This window comes from Cervus elaphus, chromosome 31 (assembly GCF_910594005.1).
Source record: "Cervus elaphus chromosome 31, mCerEla1.1, whole genome shotgun sequence".
Classification (NCBI taxonomy): Eukaryota; Metazoa; Chordata; class Mammalia; order Artiodactyla; family Cervidae; genus Cervus; species Cervus elaphus.
The window spans coordinates 12,443,608-12,462,732 of record NC_057845.1 but is presented as its reverse complement, the minus strand read 5'-3'; the positions used below and the strand labels follow the sequence as shown (position 1 = coordinate 12,462,732).

Here is a 19,125-nt window from a genome sequence, read left to right as displayed (position 1 = left end):
TGTGGTCATGATGCTCTTCTTCTAGGCTCCCTGAGTCCTTTTCTTAAGCAATTATTCCCTACCTCATGTATCTTTCACTTAAGGTCATTATTAGCTCTTTTATCACAGGCTTGTATAGTTAAGGCTTCACAGTTTTGAAGGGCAAAAAATCCACCGTGATTCTGTAGGCAAACGCCATGAATTGATGCTCTATATTTATTTTCCTCATTTTTTACTGACCATTCAACCCACATCAAACTGCCCCTTTCCACGCCATTGCAATCACTAACTTTATATCACCTGTAACTTATTCGTTCCTAAATTCATAACTTACTTTCATCTAAATCTTAGTTGACCTCTAGGACATCAAGACACTTTTGATACTCCCTCCTTGCGAGTCTGCCCATCCTTGATTTCCATGACAACATTCTTTCCTGGTTTGTCTTACTTCTTTGATTATCTCTTCTCAATCTTCTACATAGTTTTTTCTTGGACTTTTTGTCTTATTCTCCTCTAAGTCTTGGAAAATAGCTAAGAATGAATACAGATGTGAACAAGTTTATGACTCATCTGCCTGACTTCTACAAGAGTTAGATTCTGAAAACACAATCTGATCATACTTCGCTTTCTTCAGAGCTTCCCCCTTTGATTCCTTAGTGTACTACAAGCTCTAAAAAAAATTCTACAATAGATAACTTTGTTTAACTTGCTTACCCAGTGTTTGTCAAATCTTTATGATTGTGGAAATTGCATCCTTCTTTGAAATTCTAAATGTCAGTGGCCAATCTGAGGGATAGAAGACAGAAAAGGAAATCAGAAAAAAGAATCAAGAGGGAATGGTGTCACAAAACCCACCAAATGTGACAAATGCTATTTAATTTTATCAAAGTAGATTCAAAAGGAAAGCTCCATGGGTAGTCAAGATGTTATTCAGAGCTTCCACTGGAGAACTTCCTAGAGGTGATAAGATTTAAGAGGGACCTTGAATATTGGAAAGAATCTTAATGGAGAATTTTAGAGCCCACATTTCCTCTCCAAGTGAAGACTATGTGAAAATGATAAGGAAGATAAAAAAACATGTTCTTGAAGATAGAGACGTATGTCTGAGAAGGGTATTTGTTAAGACTTAAAAGACAGTGAATGATTTTGTAAGGTTGTTCTAGATCAACTTTCTCAGAAAATAGTTGATTACAGAACATTTTTAAAAATTACAGAGTGTTGCCCAATCTCCAAAAGGAACAAAGAACAGTTGTATTAAACACTCCAAAATTAATTCATTACTGTAACTCATTATGATGCTTGTATTAGATAGAATTCTCCAGAGAAACAGAGTCAACAGGATATGTGTGTGTGGATAGATAGATATGCTGTGTTGTGCTAAGTCACTTCAGTTGTGTCTGACTCTTTGCAACTCGATGGACTGTAGCCCACCAGACTCCTCTGTCCATGTGATTATCCAGGCAAGAATACTGGAGTGGGTTGCCATGTTCTCCTCCAGGGGATCTTCCCAACCCAGGAATCAAACCCACATCTCTTATGTCTCCTGCATTGGCAAGCAGCTTCTTTACCACTAGCACCACCTGGGAAGCCCCAGATAGATAGGTAGATTTATTTTAAGGAACTGGCTCATGTGATTAAGAAGGCAAGCAAATCCAAAATCTGCACAGTGGTCCAGCAAGCTGGAGACCCAGGAAGAGCGAGTGCTGCAGTTTAATTTCCAAGGCTGTCTATAGGCAGAATTTCCTCTTGCTTGGGGGAGGTCAGTCTTCTGTTCTATTCTGAACTTCTACTGATTAGTTGAGGCCCACCCACATTATGGAAGGGAATCTACTCAAATTCTACCAACTTAAATGTTAATCTCATCCGAAACACTCTCATGGAAACATCCAGAATAATGTTAGACCACATATCTGGGCAGTGAGGCCCAGCCAAGTTGACACAAAATTAACCATCGCAGTGCTGTTTTAAATTGTGCATAAAAACTTTTAAAAAGCAAACAACTTTGTTTTAAAAATAAAATTTATCTGTGTAATTATAAACATTAGAATTTTTAATTAAATTTATTTTTACTTTTAAGTGACAGAGATGTGTTTACAACAAGAATGGTGATTTATGGCATTTAAAATCACATTTAAAGTAACTACTCAGAAAGATATTTTAGGAATTGATTTCTATCATTTTTAGCATCAAATATATTCATATGTTTAATTTTTTGTTGCTACTGTGCTGTGCTTAGTCACTAAGTCGTGTCTGACTCTTTGTGACCCCATGGACTGTAGCTGGCCAGGCTCCTCTGTCCGTGGGGATTCTCCAGGCAAGAATAGTGGAATGGGTAGCCTTTCCCTTCTCCAAGGGATCTTCCCAACCCAGGGATCGAACCCAGGTCTCCTGCATTGCTGGTGGATTCTTTACCATCTGAGACACTGGGGAAGCCCCTTTTCGTTGCTACATTATATTAAAATTGACTCTCCACAGTGATGTTGTAATAAACTAAGTGTTTTATTTTCAAATTGGTGGCTTCAAATTTTTTCATTGTTTAATCTTGTGCATGTCTTCCTTAATTTAAGAAATTAAGCATAACTCTTCATATTCCATTTTTATTTCCTCCATAGTTAACTTCATCTCCTCATTTAGCAAACATCCATTGAGTATCTACTATACACAAAGCATTACCGTTGGCTCTTAGGATATTGGTAAAGACATAAAGGCCCCTGTCCTCAGTGTGTGTGCTGGGCTAAGTCACTTCAGTTGTGTCTGACTTTTTATGACCTTACAGACTGCAGCCCAGCAGGCTTCTCTGTCCATGGGATTTTCCAGGCAAGAATACCGGAGTGGGTTTCCACGTCCTCCTCCAAGTGATCTTCCTGACCCAGGGATCGAACCCACGTCTGTCATGTGTCCCTGCATTGGTCGACAGGTTCTTTACCACTAGTGTCATCTGGGAAGCCCCTTACCCTCAATGCATAAGCATATTATATACCATGTTAGAATTACAGCTGAAATGGAAAAAAAGAGAAATCAAAACAAGATAAAGGGAATCAGGAATTTGGAAAGGAAAAGGTCAGGTGAAGGTGAGGTTGTGATATTATTAGGGTCATCAGAGTAGACTTCACCAGGGAGGTATCTTGAGAATAAACTTGAAGAAGTGAGGGACTTAGTAGACATCTGAAGGAAGAGGCTTTCAGGCAGAGAAAATAGTCAGAGCCTGGCCTGTTTCAGGATGAAGAAGGAGGCCTTTGTCTCTGGAGTAAATGTTTAGAAAAGTGTTAAGGAAAGTCTGAAAGGCAATGAGGCCAAATCGTATAGGACTTTTACCTTTATCTGGTGAAATGAAGAACTAATCCAAGGTGCCACAATCTGATTTAGCATTTTAAAGAATCATCTTAATGGATGTGTTGAGATTAAATTCTACAGGGGCAGGACAGAGTAGAAGATTGGTTAGGAGTCTACTGCAGTGATCCAGGCAAGAGACAATGGTGCTTATACCACATGGTACAATGGAAGTAGTGAGAAGGGACAGTTTCTGGATGCATTTTGAAGCTAGAGCTTGTAGGTTAGCTGATAAATTGGATATGGTATGGACTTTGGGCAGTGGGATCATTAAGGAGAGCTGCAAAATTTTTGGCCACAATAACCGGAATATCATTTGAGGTAGGGAAAGTGGAACCAATTTAGAAAAAAAGATGAGATTTGGATACAGTGTTTGAAATGTCCGTTAGAGCTTCAGGATTGAATAGGTGTTTAGATTTGAGTCCAGAGTTCATCAGAGACACCTAAACCAGAGATATGTGTTTGGGAGTTAACATCTGGGAGCATTTAATGCCATGAGTTTGGATCACATCATTAAGGAAGGAAGTATAGACAGAGAAGAGAAAATGTCCCAGGGCTGCGGTTCATGGGGTTGCAAAGAGTCGGACACGACTGAGCAACTGAACTGAACTGAACTGAAGACCCCTGAGAAGGAAAGCCAGACAGATGTGTTGTCCTGGACTGGAAATGATACAAAGGCGAAGGGTATGGTGAACTGTGTCAGATGAAGGTAGGTAGGGAAGGCGTCTGGAGAAGGCAATGGCAACCCACTCTAGTACTCTTGCCTGGAAAATCCCATGGACAGAGGAGCCTGGTAGGCTGCGGTCCATGGGGTCGCTAAGAGTCAGACATGACTGAGCAACTTCACATTCACTTTTCACTTTCATGCGTTGGAGAAGGAAATGGCAACCCACTCCAGTGTTCTTGCCTGGAGAATCCCAGGGACGGCGGAGCCTGGTGGGCTGCCGTCTATGGGGTCGCACAGAGTCGGACACGACTGAAACGACTTAGCAGCAGCAGCAGCAGCAACAGGGAGGCGTCATCAAAAATCATGTTTTACAAATAACAAAACACTGTCCACAGAGGCTATATCTATCCCAAGCGTGTCAAAGCAAGAATTGAATCTTCGGTCTCCTTCTCTAAGCAGCCACTGTAATGAAGTGAAGCTGGTCATTTTAAAAGGAAGAAAAGTGGGAGTTTCCTGGTGGTTTAGTGGTTAGGATTCGGCACTTCCACTCCTGTGGCCTGGGTTCAATCCCTGGTCGGGGGACTGAGTTCCCACAAGCTGCATAGCGTGTCCAAAATAAACAAGTAAATGAAAAGGAAGAAAAACTAATAACCATAAGAATTCATTTTTTATTCTTCTAGTCCATCCTAATATATGATTACTGTGGAATCATTTATGAAACACTAAATTTGCATCATCACCTTGGATAAAAAACAATGTGGAGCGAGGAGAGGGAGAGGAAAAACAAATGTTTGTAAAGAACGGACCGTGGGCCATGTTCAAGGCTAAGCAGTCACATACTTCGTTTAATTTAGTCTTTGCAACTAATGAGGAAGGCATTATTAGCTTCATTTTACCTTAATGGGAACAGAGGTTTATAAGGTCGAGGCTGTAGCTTTCCCAAGGCCATGTGACTAGTCATTCATAGACTGCTGGTTTTAAGCCTAGCTGAATCTCATTTCCTTTCTGTCAGTTCTGACTTCCTGAAGACAAAAAATGATTCTGTTTGCATCTGGAATAAAGACTTCAGTTCAGTTAAGTCACTCAGACTACCCTTTCCTCACCCATCTGGACTTTAATATTGCTTTTTGTTTGATTGTAGATAACATCCAGTCAAAAAGTCAATCCATGGAAGGTGACATTGTTGGCGGTACAGTACTCTTCAGCTGTTTATACTCAGAGGTGCGAAGTCAGTTCTAATACTTCCTCATCAAAAACTTGAAATGCTAAGATTGACTTTGCATGCGTGCATGCTCAGTTGCTCAGTCATGTCCAACTCTTTGAAATCCCATGGACTGCAGCCTGTCAGGCGCCTCTGTCCGTGGAATTTCCCAGTCAAGAATACTGGAGCAGGTTGCCGTTTCCTTCTTCAGGGACTCTTCCTATCCCAGGGATCGAGCCCACGTCTCTCCTGCGCTGGCAGACAGATTCTTTCCAGACTGTGCCACCTGGGAAGCCCCCACGACTGACTTTATATAATTTTAAAAAATATCTGGCTGATTCTGCCACAGATTCAGTCTTCCTCATGCTGTATAGGATGTCAAAGCCATTTCATCTGAGATATATTATGGCAGATAGACTTTTACATGCTGTATTTGGACACAAACACCATTGTCTTCCTTTTTAATATTTGATCTGAATAAATATGAAAAATTGGATTTCTAATAGGACATATTCATTTTCTGACCATTCCAGGGTGCCGCTGTGTAGGCCCCACTGATTCAAATGTATGCAGACTGTCTTGGTTATGTTGAGCTGCTGTCCCTAAAATACCACAGACTGGATAGCCACAAACATTCATGTCTCACAGTTCTTGGCTAGAAGTCCAAGATCAATGTGCTGGAAGACTTGGCATCTGTGAGAGCCTGTTCCCTGGTTGCAGACTGCCAAATTCTTCTTTTGTTTGTTTTGTTTTTTTTTTTAAACAGCTTTATTGAGATATAATTCACATATCATACAATTCACCCTTTTAAAGTAGATAATTCAATGGGTTGTGGTTTTTTTTTTAAGCATAGTCACAGATTTGTGCAACTGTCACCACTATCCAATTCCAAAATAGCTCCATTATCTCCAAAAGAACCTCATACCTAGTAACAGTCACTCTCCACTTCCACCTTCCCCAGCCCCTGGCCACTACATACTGTTTTCTGTCTCTGGATTTGTCTATTTCATAAAAATGGAATCATATAATATGTGATCTTTGTGACTGACTTCTTTCACTTACCACAATATTTTCAAAGTTTATCCATGTTTTAGCATGTTATCGGTATGTCATTCTTTTACATTGTCAAATAATATGCCATTGTATGGAGAGACCTCAATTTGTTTATCCATTCATCAGTTGATGACATTTGGTTTGTTTTCACTTTTGGGGTATTTTGAATAGTGGAGACTGCAAACTCCTTGTATATGCACATGGTGGAGAGGGTGAGGGTGCTCTCTGGGGTCCATTTTTATGAGGACACTAATCCTATTCATGAGGGTTCCATCCTCATGACCTAATCACCTCCCCCAAACCCTACCTCTTAATACCATCACATTAGGGGTTAGGATTTCGACATTTAATTTTGGGGAGACACAAACATTCAGTTCATAACACAGATGTTCATTAAATCATTTCTTTCACTTGGCCTGATTGGCCCTAAAAGTATGTTTTGCTGTTAGCTCACAGATGTGTAGGACTGGTTTTGAAATAAAAGAATGAGTCAGAGAACTGACTTTATCTTGGATTTGAGCACCCTAGAAATCACAGTAACTAACCCAAAGCAGCCTTGCCTGAGAGTAGTAAGATAGGACAGTTAAGCAATGCCAAGCCATTGTTTCCCAGTCCTGCACTTCAAAATAAGTGGTTCTTGTTCCTTGCTTCCTGAAGATTAATCAAAGGAAACATGAAGCAACAATAAACTGGGAAGGTTTCCCTTAGTTTTCAAATCTCTCCTGGAAGCATTTATGGTAATAGAATTTAATTAATAACACATGTATGAAGTGTAAGGGCTAAAACTTTTATGAATCATCCATCAGGAGAGTTGAAAAATAAAATCTATACCACTCCATAATTTTAAGAATTAAAATTTGAGAAAGAAATTACAATTTAATTGGTCACATAAAATCTTAGTATTTTAAAGGTTGAGCTATCAGAAAATGGACTCTGGAGACCATTTTCTTTATTGTGTATGGGCTAAGTTGCTTCAGGAGTGTCTGACTCTTTGCAACCCAATGGACTGTAGCCCGCCATGTTCCTCTGTCCATGGGATTCTCTAGGCAAGAATACTGGAGTGGGTTGCCATGCCCTCCTCCAGGGGATCTTTCTGACCCAGGGATCGAACCCATGTCTCTCACTTCTCCTGCACTTGCACATGGGTTCTTTACCACTAGCACCACCTGGGAAGCCCCACTTTCTCTATCATGGGTGGTCAAATCTAGAAAGCCAAATAAATTCATTAATAAGGAGCCGTCCATAATTGTGTTCAAGAATGAATTATTTATAGAGTTCTCATTAAGAAAAATTTTACCAAAAAACAGTATTTTCCTTGCAAATTTTACAAAATGTGCACAAATTACTGGGTCCTATCCATGTCCAGGGCCTTAAGAGGTGTCCAGGCAAGGGAGGATTCCAAAGCTTAAACATTAAACTCATGGTCGTCCTGTCTCCTGTTGTGTATCTCTTCATTATATTTTTATAAATCTTCTAATTCAGAAAAAGATAAAAACATTAGCAGTGCTCTAGCTTCTTTTGAGAAATGCAAAGATAACTTCATTTGCCAATTATACTTTTAACAGATGGGTGATGTTACAGATCTTTTTGATACTTTTAATGCTAGTCTCTGTAAAACAGGGCTTCCCTGGTGGCTCAGATTCTAAAGAGCCTGCCTACAAGGTGGGAGACCCCGCTTCTATCCCTGGGTTGGGAAAATCCCCTGGAGAAAGAAATGACAACCCACTCCAGTATTCTTGCCTGGAGAATTTCATGGACGGAGGGGCCTGATGGGCTATGGTCCATGGGGTCACAGATAGTCGGACATGACTGAGCATACTTTGTAAAACAATTTGTACTCATAGTTGTATGTTCATGCTTTCAAAAAATGAACTTTTTTGCGTTACACTATTGATAGTGATTCTTGAAATTCACTCAGTAAGGTAGAGAGATAAAACTCTTAAAGTGTCGAGAAAGTTTAAAACAAACTAGAGAGAGCTTTGTAGATGGTAAGAGAGCTATCTTCTCACATGCTTCACTTAAGTGGGCTTATAAACATCACATGACTCGAGAATAACCATTCCATTGTCCCCTGATCCAGACAGTCACTGAGTAATCTGCATTGTCAACTTTTGGAACTTTCTCTGCAGGTTCACACACCGTAGAGATCCAGAACCAGAGTTCAGAATCCAGACTCAAAAACTTGGTTTTAGCTCTTTGCACAGAGCTGATCAAAATTCTGGAGAAATGATTTATATTACCTCTTTTCAAAAGTTGTTTATTTGAGAATTAGTGTGTTCATTGCTTCTGAAAAATGTAACTATCAAATGCTGGTGGCAGTATTGAACTTTTAATCTTGAAAAACTGTACTGAAGCTTAGTGATATCTCTGCTTTTTAATACACTGTCTAGGTTTTTCATAGCTTTTCTTCCCAGGAGCAAGTGTCTTTTAATTTCAGGCATATTTAAAAGCAGAGACAGTATTTTGCCAACAAAGGTCCGTCTAGTCAAAGCTATGGTTTTTCCAGGAGTCATGTATGGATGTGAGAGTTGGACTGTAAACAAAGCTGAGCACCAAAGAATTGATGCTTTTGAACTGTGTTGTTGGAGAAGACTCTTGAGAGTCCCTTGGACGGCAAGGAGATCCAACCAGTCCATCCTAAAGGAGATCAGTCCTGAATATTCATTGGAAGGACTGATGCTGGAACTCCAATACTTTGGCCACTCCAGTACTTTGATGTGAAGAACTGATTCATTGGAAAAGACCCTGATACTGGGAAAGACTGAAGGCAGGAGGAGAAGGGATGACAGAGGATGAGATGGCTGGATGGCATCACTAACTCTATGAACATGAGTTTGAGTAAGCTCCAGGAATTGGTGATAAAGAAGCCTGGCATGCTGCAGTCCATGGGGTCACAAAGAGTTGGACATGACTGAGCAACTGAACAGAACTATCTCCCATTTTATTATCTTGACCTTTACTCCTTGCGCCTGTGACATCTTTAGTAATGATTTCTTATTTTGCATTCACATAGTGTTAGGACTATTACTTCCTGGCACCTTAATCTTAGGGAGAACCAATTAAAACATTGAATGGTTAATATTTATGCCTTGCTTTGAGTATGTGATTCTTATTAACATCAATATTGGAAGACAGCATTTCTTCATCTTGTCTTGAGGGTCTACTGGATTTGAGTGGACTGCTGTTATCTATCTAAAGTCTGTAATCGATGCCACTGGTTAATGAGTTGTGTTTGGCTGAGGTTGTCACTTGAGGAATATCAAAGAAAAATCTCAGAATGGTCGAAGGGCTTCTTTCATGTCCTAGTGTGGAGTGTCTGGTGAGAAATTCAGCCACTGATGGCTTTCCGATGCTGTTGGTCACTATTAAGCATTTGAAGACTTTGAAATTTCTGAGAATTTATTTTATTTGTAAGAAGTTAATTTATTTGCTTCATTGTGGATATCACATGAAAAAATTTAATTGGCCATTTATTTGGGTAACTGAATGCTCTGAAAGCTTCCCTAAATTTACTAATGCATATATTATGAAAACAACTGATACTCAGTTCCAAGACACCAATTCTCCGCCTTTTACTCAAATGATTAAAAAATAGGAAAACGGGAGGAGGCATAAAACTTTTGTGCAGAATATAACAAATATGCAGAGTTTGTTCAAATGAATTCATTCATCATAAACATTTGCCAATTAATACTTTCTCTGTTAAAATGGAAATTTGTTACATATTCCCTGAATAATGTTTTTACAACCCTAAATATCGATAATGCATGTGAAATTGTCTGCAGAGTGTCTGAATATATCATGTATGATACTGATTTCTCCCAATGCCTTGCACTGATGTGAGAATGGGGGGTGAGGTGTGGGGTGGGAGGAGGCCTGTGGAGTCAGACTAAACTGGCTGTAAATAGGCGCACATCTCGGCTTCCCTGCTTTCTAGTGTCGTGACCTTGAGCAAGGTCCTTAACCTCTCTCAGCTGTCACATCTGTCAAGTAAAGATATTCACAGAATGGAGTCACATCTCCGTTAGATGCTAGGTTCTTAAGGGGAAAATTTATTCATTGTCAAAATCACCCTTGAATTCTTTAGGTCATCATTAACTCACCAGGACATCAGCCACCCACTAACTCCCAAATCAGAAACATCTCTTTATTTCTCCTTACGTTTTGGTGTAGCTTCTCTCTCTTGGAAAATAGGATGCCAGTGTCTCATTAAGAGGAAGGGCCAGAACGGTTGGAGACTAGAAGGACATGTTCGTCTGTGTGTCTGTTTCCCTTTCCCTCCTCCCACTCCCTTCTCTCCCTCCCCTTCTATGACCTGTTATGGTTGAATGACAGATGGTGATAGAGATGAGTATATTATCTAATATATCCTAATTTCTACCTCATTAGGCTACTTTCTGTCCATATAAATATTTATCTGTAATAAATATTGCATGGTATTATACTGTTGCTGCTAGCCCTGTGGATCTCACATTTGTTGCTCTAGGGACTTCGCTGGCAGTCCAGTGGTGAAGACTCTGCGCTTCCACTGCAGGGGGATGTGGGTTTGCTCCCTGGTCAGGGAACCAAGATTCCATGTGCCTCACGGCATGGTCACAAAATGAAAAAAAAAATTTTTTTTCACTCTAATAAGTGATTATCAAAGCCATATGACTGTTAATTTTTATTTTTGAAGATAATTTATACCCACAGTATTTATAACTTGCTTCTATGCGTGGTATTCCCTGTAATGTACTTTTATTTTATTTTTTTTTTTTAATTTTTTTAATTTTATTTATTTATTTATTTGGCTGCTCTGGGTCTTAGTTGTAGCATGTGGGATCTAGCTCCCTGACCAGGGGTCGAACCTGGGCCTCCTGCACTGGGAGCTCAGAGTCTTAGCCACTGGACCACCAGGGAAGTCCCCTGTAATGTACTTTTAAAAGAAACAACAAACCTCTGAAATATGTCAGTTTTTCCCAATCATGTTTTCAATGAAAAGTAGTAATTAAAAATTTATTTATTTATTTATTTTTAATACCAAAAACATTTTGTATTGGGGTATAGCAGATTGACAATGTTGTGATTTTCGAGTGAATAGTAATGGATACATGTATATGTATGGGCTGAGTTCCTTCACTGAAAAGTGTTAATTAAAATAACATTTTTATAGTAAACTTTTAAATTGTGGTGTGAATACATATTTATTCTTAGTCAAACTAAATTATTCTAAATGGGTGATAGACAGTATAAGAACTTTCATTCTTACAGTAGGGGGTGGAGAAAAGAAACAAAAAGATTTTATTTGACTGAAAGGAATTACTTGACTCGGAGTTTTAGCAGTTATGGAAATAATCATCTCTTAACCTTACTTTATGAACTTCTGCCAGCAGCTCTGGAACACATCCACAACGATGAGAGATGTTTTGTAGCTAAGTTTAAAACAATTGTTGACCTCAACCAGTGGACCTACATGACAGTTTTTTGTTTATTTTTATACTTAACTTACTCAAGATAAGTGAAAGGAAAAAAAAATCAGTTCAAGAAAGCAGCCAGCAGAGCCTATTCCTAAAACCTGCCAGTGAAATGTTTATACAGAACATTTTGTTTCATCCATAGAGTTATTGTGTGTAAGTTAGGGGAATAAAACTGAATTCGAGAACTTAGAAAGACTGGAACACAGTAGAAATCTTATAATTATCTTTTCAAAATTTAGAACTTTCTGTGTAGGCTCAACATAAGTGACCATACTTTAAAAAATATTTTTGCTTAATGAAAGGCAAACCTTGAAGTAAGTAGAGTTAGAGGGAGCAAGGAGAAGATGCTTCAAATTACAGAAAGAAATATTCAGCTACCAAGAAATGCTGTTTTCATTAATATCATAGAACTAAATCCCTTTATAATTTTTTTGCCTTCATAGATTTTCCAGTGCAACCACTCATTTCTTTTTCTTTGTCTGGGACTTTTTTTTCTCCTATTCAAATATATAATAGAAAAGTTATGAGAGAATTAAAACTATTGAAGTTAACAGCTATTCTCTTTCATAGAACTTTAAAAGCAGTTTTTGAAAATAGAAGAAATAATTCTCAATGGAGGTTTTAGCAAGTAGAAAACTGGGACTGAGAAAGGGGTAAGATAATTGAGCCCAGTCCTAAATCTTCCAGTCTCAGATTAGACTAATGTTTGCCTCAAATGAAAGAAGATCCAAAACCCTAAAGAAAATAAACATTCTCAGTAGGCATTGTGGTGTTTGAAAAGCTCAAAGACATGACGTGAAGGGAACAAAGATTACCTTTTCCTATTTTGTCAACATTGTCCCTTCAACTGGTTTCTAGGGAATATGAATCTTCATTGTTTTGTCTAAGAGGTGTGTACTAAAGCAGTTCAAAAATCACAAGAAATGCCAGTCATAATTGGACCTTCTCTGAGGGCGCTAATTTACACATTACTACGTTCCAAATAGGAAAAGGATACATCAAGGCTGTATATTGTCACCCTGCTTATTTAACTTATATGCAGAGTACATCATCAGAAACGCTGGGCTGGAAGAAGCACAAGCTGGAATCAAGATTGCAGGGAGAAATATCAATAACCTCAGATATGCAGATGACACCACCCTTATGGCAGAAAGTGAAGAGGAACTAAAAAGCCTCTTGATGAAAGTGAAAGAGGAGAGTGAAAAAGTTGGCTTAAAGCTCAACATTCAGAAAACTAAGATCATGGCATCTGGTCCCATCACCTCATGGGAAATAGATGGGGAGACCGTGGAAACAGTGTCAGACTTTATTTTTTTGGGCTCCAAAATCACTGCAGATGGTGACTGCAACCATGAAATTAAAAGACACTTACTCCTTGGAAGGAAGGTTATGATCAACCTAGATAGCATATTAAAAAACAGAGACATTACTTTGCCAACAAAGGTCCATCTGGTGAAGGCTATGGTTTTCCAGTGGTCATGTATGGATTTGAGAGTTGGACTGTGAAGAAAGCTGAGCGATGAAAAATTGATGATTTTGAACTGTGGAGTTGGAGAAGACTCTTGAGAGTCCCTTGGACTGCAAGGGGATCCAGCCAGTCCATCCTAAAGGAGATCAGTCCTCAGTGTTTATTGGAAGGACTGATGCTGAACCTGAAACTCCAATCCTTTGGCCACCTCATGTGAAGAGTTGACTCATTGGAAAAGACCCTGATGCTGGGAGGGATTGGGGGCAGTAGGAGAAGGGGCCAACAGAGGATGAGATGGCTGGATGGCATCACCGACTCGATGGACATGAGCTTGAATAAACTCCGGGAGTTTGTGATGGACAGGGAGGCCTGGCGTGCTGAGATTCACGGGGTTGCAAAGAGTCGGATACGACTGAGCGACTGAACTGAACTGAACTGAACTGAAAGGGGGAAAGAAATTTTTTCAAAGTGTATTTCAAAAGTTTCACAGAATAATGGTTTAGAATCAGAATCAACTGGCAAAAACGTTAAGCCATCATGTCATTTAAATGTAGGTGTAATTCACAAGGACCCATGAGGCCCTGCCTTTCCTCAGCTCGTTTAAGAGGATGCTGACATGGCCAGCTGACTCTCTTCCCTTCCTTTGTGCTCTGAAATGTTCCAAACTCTCCCTTTGGACTCTACAAAATAAAACTGTGGAAGGAGAGAAGAAGCTGGAAAAGAAAGATGTGAGGGGTGGGGAGAGGTTCAGAGGACTACAGGACACAAACTGGTATGTGACAGAAGTATGTGGAAAAGGGAAAATAGAGTATTTTAAAAGAGCTCTTAGATCCTTTTATGTTTTCTGAAATGCACAAGAAAAGGAGTAATTTTGAAATTATTCTTTGGTGGTCCCAATACCTCCCTAAGACTGAGCCAGATGGGATAACTGGTTTATGTGAATAAATTTTCTCAAGTGTCAATAAAAAGCATCTGTGCAGGCCTGCATTCTTCACATAGATTTGCCAGTTTCCTTAGTGAAAATGTTTACATTTCAGAGATATATAGAACCTGAATAGTTTAACAATGTTGAACAGTTAAGTAGAACTAGACATTTGAGGTTTGTAGAATTTTGAGATTTTTAATTTCACAATTAGATTTGTTGTTCAGGCTTCCAAGAGAGACAGGAAAAAAAAAAAAAACAAAACACAATTGTCCAGTATAGCACATATTCTTAAGGAGTGATAAAAGCTAGCACAGTAGAAGATTCATTTACTTGTCAATCTACATATAGATGAATAATTCAAAGATGCCATGCCATGTGAAAAATTATTCTCTCCTTCCTAGAAGTGTAATAAATTATTTCATAGTTGAGAAATTCTGATCTGATAGGAACTTTCGAAACCCTTGAACTCATGGTTTCTTGCCCTCCTTAAGTCTATTCCTGGGTCATCAAACCAGCCTTAGCTATAGGTCTAGAGATGTGGTTCTCAACCCAGTATGACTTGCCTGTTCCATCCGCAGAGGACATTTGGCAATGTCTAGAAACATTTTTGGTTGTCAGGACTGGAGGTGGGAGAGCAGGGATACTCCTGAAATCTAGTGGGTAGAAGCCACTGACACTGCAGAGCACCTTACAATGCACAGGACCCTTTCCACAACCAAGAATGATCCAGTCTCAAACGTCAGTACTGGCAGCATTGAGCAGCCCTTGTCTAGAGTCCCTCTGAGATTACCTTGATCTCCTCCTCCTCTAGTCATAGCCCCTTAGCTTCCACCTTCATGTTATTCTTCTGAGCCAATCCTTGCCTTGATCTTAACCACCAATTTTTAACCTATCCCATCTTCATTAGACCGGTGGAATTGCCCAACAGGCGTCTTTATTAATCTGCAACCCTTCCTCATAGTTCAGCTTGGTGTGTGAGGGGGTGTGCTTTGGGGCCCAGTATGAAATAGTAATAAGTAATGTGGACTTTGGGTATCATTGAGGTAGCTTCAAATCCCAACTCTGCCACTTACTACTTATATAACTGTGCCCAAGTCTCTTACCCACGCTGTGGCTCAGTTTCCCCACCTGAAAAACATGTGTAAAAATGGCACCCTACGATAAAGAATTGTTGTGAGAGTTAAGTAAGTTAATACTCATAAAGCGTTGAGAACGGCACGTAATGTCCAAGTGCCTCACGCTGCTATGTGTGTGCTCAGTCATGTCCGACTCTTTGCGACCCCTGGATTGCAGCCCATCAGGCTCCTCTGTCCATGGAATTCTCCAGGCAAGAATACTGGAGCGGGTTGCTATATCCTACTCCCCATTTCCTACGACCTAGGGATCGAACCTGAGTCTCCCGTGTCTCCTGCATTGGCAGGCAGATACTTTACCACTTCGCCACCTGGGAAGCCCAAGTGCTTCATAAATGTTAGTTACTGTTCTTTCTCGGGAGCTCACTAAGGTCTGTGCCCTCCAACTCACTTCCTCTTCTGTACCCCCAGTCCAGGGAGAAGATATATTTTATCCATGATGGTTTCTCTGGAATGTTTGCCTAAGCTGTGAGTCGTTTCCATTTTCCTCACGGTCAGCGTTTCTAAATGTGGAAAGGCAGGAGGCACCCTGGTTTTCTCTCTCTGGTTTTGGCCACCCACATCCCCTCCCTGAGGCAAATAACGCTTGACAACATGAAGGTGGGGGAGGACAAAGAAGGGATAGGACAAGTATATCAAAACATGGTCCTGAATGACACGCGGTTCTCAGTCTGCAGGTGGAAACGGGTGAGTAAATGGATGAGAGGGTGGCTGCCTCATGGGCAGTGCTCGATTTTCTGGTACAAGCAACCATGTGGAATGTGATACCTTTCACTGCTTTGAGAGTTCATAGGAAGAAAGCAAAGTTTTTGAGGGCAGGCAAAGTTCTTTTTTGCCATGAGTTTCTGGTACCTGTAGGAAATGGAGATGTGGATACCCAAGAGAAAGAGGACTTTTTGAATTTAATCACAGTAGAGAGATTATAGCCAGAGGTACAGATTTGGCAAATAAATGGTAGTTGAGTCAATAAGAGTAAAAAAAATAAATTTAAAAAACAAGAGTATGAAAGATTGTGTAGAAAGGAGTTACTTGAGTCAGGAAAGCAGTTTCTGGATGAATGGATGGATAGATAAATTGATGCATGGATAAATGCATGGATGGATGGGCAGAACAAGGAGGAGGAGGACCCCACTGGGAGATAGCAGGAAGACTAGGAGTGAATCATGTCACAGAATTCAAGGGAGTCAAAAGAATCAGATGGCCTGGAGAGATCAAGTAAGGTAAAAACCTAAAGTGTCCATTGAATATGGCAACAGAGTCATCATTTTTTGCTTGGCGAAAATAGGGTAAGTAAATTATATGAAGACAGAAAACATGGTAGAATGAGCAGAGAACTAGCATTTCTAGTATATTATAGAAATAAGTCTTCAAGAAATAACCTCCCTTAGATTTGATGATAAATTTAATTTCATCCTACATCATTTCATGTATAATTTTTGGATAGACAGCAGTTGGACTGCTTTGCCTAAATTGTTTACGCATGATGACCAGCAAGAATGCTTTGCATTAAAATAATTAACATCAATCCATAGAATATTTTTGGCACCTTCACAAAAGAATAACTTGTTTTCTGGAACCCTTCATTAGTATTGTTTTGCTCTAACTTCATTTACTTGATTCTTCTCATTAGTAAACAATAAGAAATTATCTCATTAATTTGTTCAATAAATATTTATTATGCTTTGCTTTATTCCAGGCATTGTTCTAGGTGTTTGGACTATATCAGAGAATACAAAAGGCAGATAATCTTGTCCTTGTAGCATTTAAATTTCAGAATTTCGTACTAACAGGAAGTGATTGAAATTATTTATAAACGTGGTCTTGGAACTGGGCCATAGAATGACACCCGTGACGTGACATAATGCAAAATGATCATATCAGAGATTGAATTAGAAAGTTTTAACTCCTGGTTCAGCTACTTTGTTACTTAAGCCTGGATCATGCCTACCACGCCAAATCATTTTGAATATTGAATTTTATCAAGTAAGAGAAGTATATGAAAACACTTTTTAAGAAAACTTCTCAGTAAGTTTACAGGAATGATGATGACGTCATCACCATTATCATCACCGTCACATCACTATCAGATCCCACTAGACTTCTTTTTTTTTTTTAATTTATTTATTTATTTATTTTTTCAGTGGGTTTTGTCATACATTGATATGAATCAGCCATAGATTTACACGTATTCCCCATCCCGATCCCCCCTCCCACCTCCCTCTCCACCCGATTCCTCTGGGTCTTCCCTGTGCACCAGGCCCGAGCACTTGTCTCATGCATCCCACCTGGGCTGGTGACCTGTTTCACCATAGATAATATACATGCTGTTCTTTCGCAACATCCCACCCTCATCTTCTCCCACAGAGTTCAAAAGTCTGTTCTGTACTTCTGTGTCTCTTTTTCTGTTTTGCATATAGGGTTGTTGTTACCATCTTTCTAAATTCCATATATATGTGTTAGTATGCTGTAATGTTCTTTATCTTTCTGGCTTACTTCACTCTGTATAATGGGCTCCAGTTTCATCCATCTCATTAGAACTGGTTCAAATGAATTCTTTTTAACGGCTGAGTAATATTCCATGGTGTATATGTACCACAGCTTCCTTATCCATTCCTCTGCTGATGGGCATCTAGGTTGCTTCCATGTCCTGGCTATTATAAACAGTGCTGCGATGAACATTGGGGTGCACGTGTCTCTTTCAGATCTGGTTTCCTCAGTGTGTATGCCCAGAAGTGGGATTGCTGGGTCATATGGCAGTTCTATTTCCAGTTTTTTAAGAAATCTCCACACTGTTCTCTGTAGTGGCTGTACTAGTTTGCATTCCCACCAACAGTGTAAGAGGGTTCCCTTTTCTCCACACCCTCTCCAGCATTTATTGCTTGTAGACTTTTGGATAGCAGCCATCCTGACTGGTGTGTAATGGTACCTCATTGTGGTTTTGATTTGCATTTCTCTGATAATGTCCACTAGACTTCTTAATCCATCAGTCGTTTCAACTTATGGACCAGTCCTGGAAAAGTCATTGCAGTGTTTAGGAGGAAATCGAATACGTTCTGTTTGCATTTTTCATCATAACGTTATATACAAAGTTTACAAGCATTTTATACTATGTATACATTTCATAGTCAAAAGTATGTTAAAGGACTTTATATTATTTAGGTATAGTTGGGGATAAGCTCATAAAACAATTTATAGCCTTACATAGGGCAGTAGAAATAGTTAGTTTTTATTCACAGGGAATGATGATACCTTTGACAGTGCTAGATCACATATTAGGTTGAATTAAAGACACAAACACTATTTTAAGAATTGAACTTGTAAGAGTGTGTTGTCTGTGGGGACAGCAGGGGTCAGGGGAGGAACACAAAAAGATTCATGAGTTTTGCTTTGGGAAATGCTTACAGGGCTAAACCGAATTGTAGAAAATGGAAGAAACATATATAGTTTGCCTTGGCTTTTCCTGTTTTTTTTTTTTTAATTTATTTTTAATTGGAGCATAATTGCTTTACAATGTTGTGTTGGTTCTGCTGTACCACAGCGTGACCCCTCTCAGGCCTCCCTCCCACCACTCGAGGTCATCACAGAGCACTGAGCTAAGCCCCCTCTGCTAGGTTTTTCAGGTTTTGGTACTTTGAAACGGAAATATTATGAGTTGTGTGAAACCGTCACCAACCTGTAGGCCAGTTTTCTTTACTACTGCATCCCATTCAGACATTTGATGGACTTTGCACTATTTTAATTATCCTATCTGTTTTCATCTTTCAGATCATAAGGCCTATGGATTCTCTGCCTCAAAAGATCATCAAGTAGTCACGGCAATAGAGTATCAAGGTAGAGTGCCTTGCTCCTTTTCACGTGCTGTATTGTTTGAAGACCTCATGGGGATGAATGCGTGTCTTGTTTGTCAGAAACT

The 19,125-nt window shown here is 39.5% G+C and overlaps 1 protein-coding gene across 1 annotated transcript in view; it reads left to right on the top strand.

Moving 5' to 3' along the window:
• Positions 1–19,125, top strand: part of JAM2 (junctional adhesion molecule 2) — an 85,207-nt gene that overhangs the window by 31,021 nt on the left and 35,061 nt on the right. Inside the window, exon 2 of the mRNA XM_043892948.1 lies at positions 18,978–19,043. Within this exon, the coding sequence (XP_043748883.1) occupies positions 18,978–19,043 (66 nt within the window). The remainder of the gene's footprint in view (positions 1–18,977; positions 19,044–19,125) is intronic.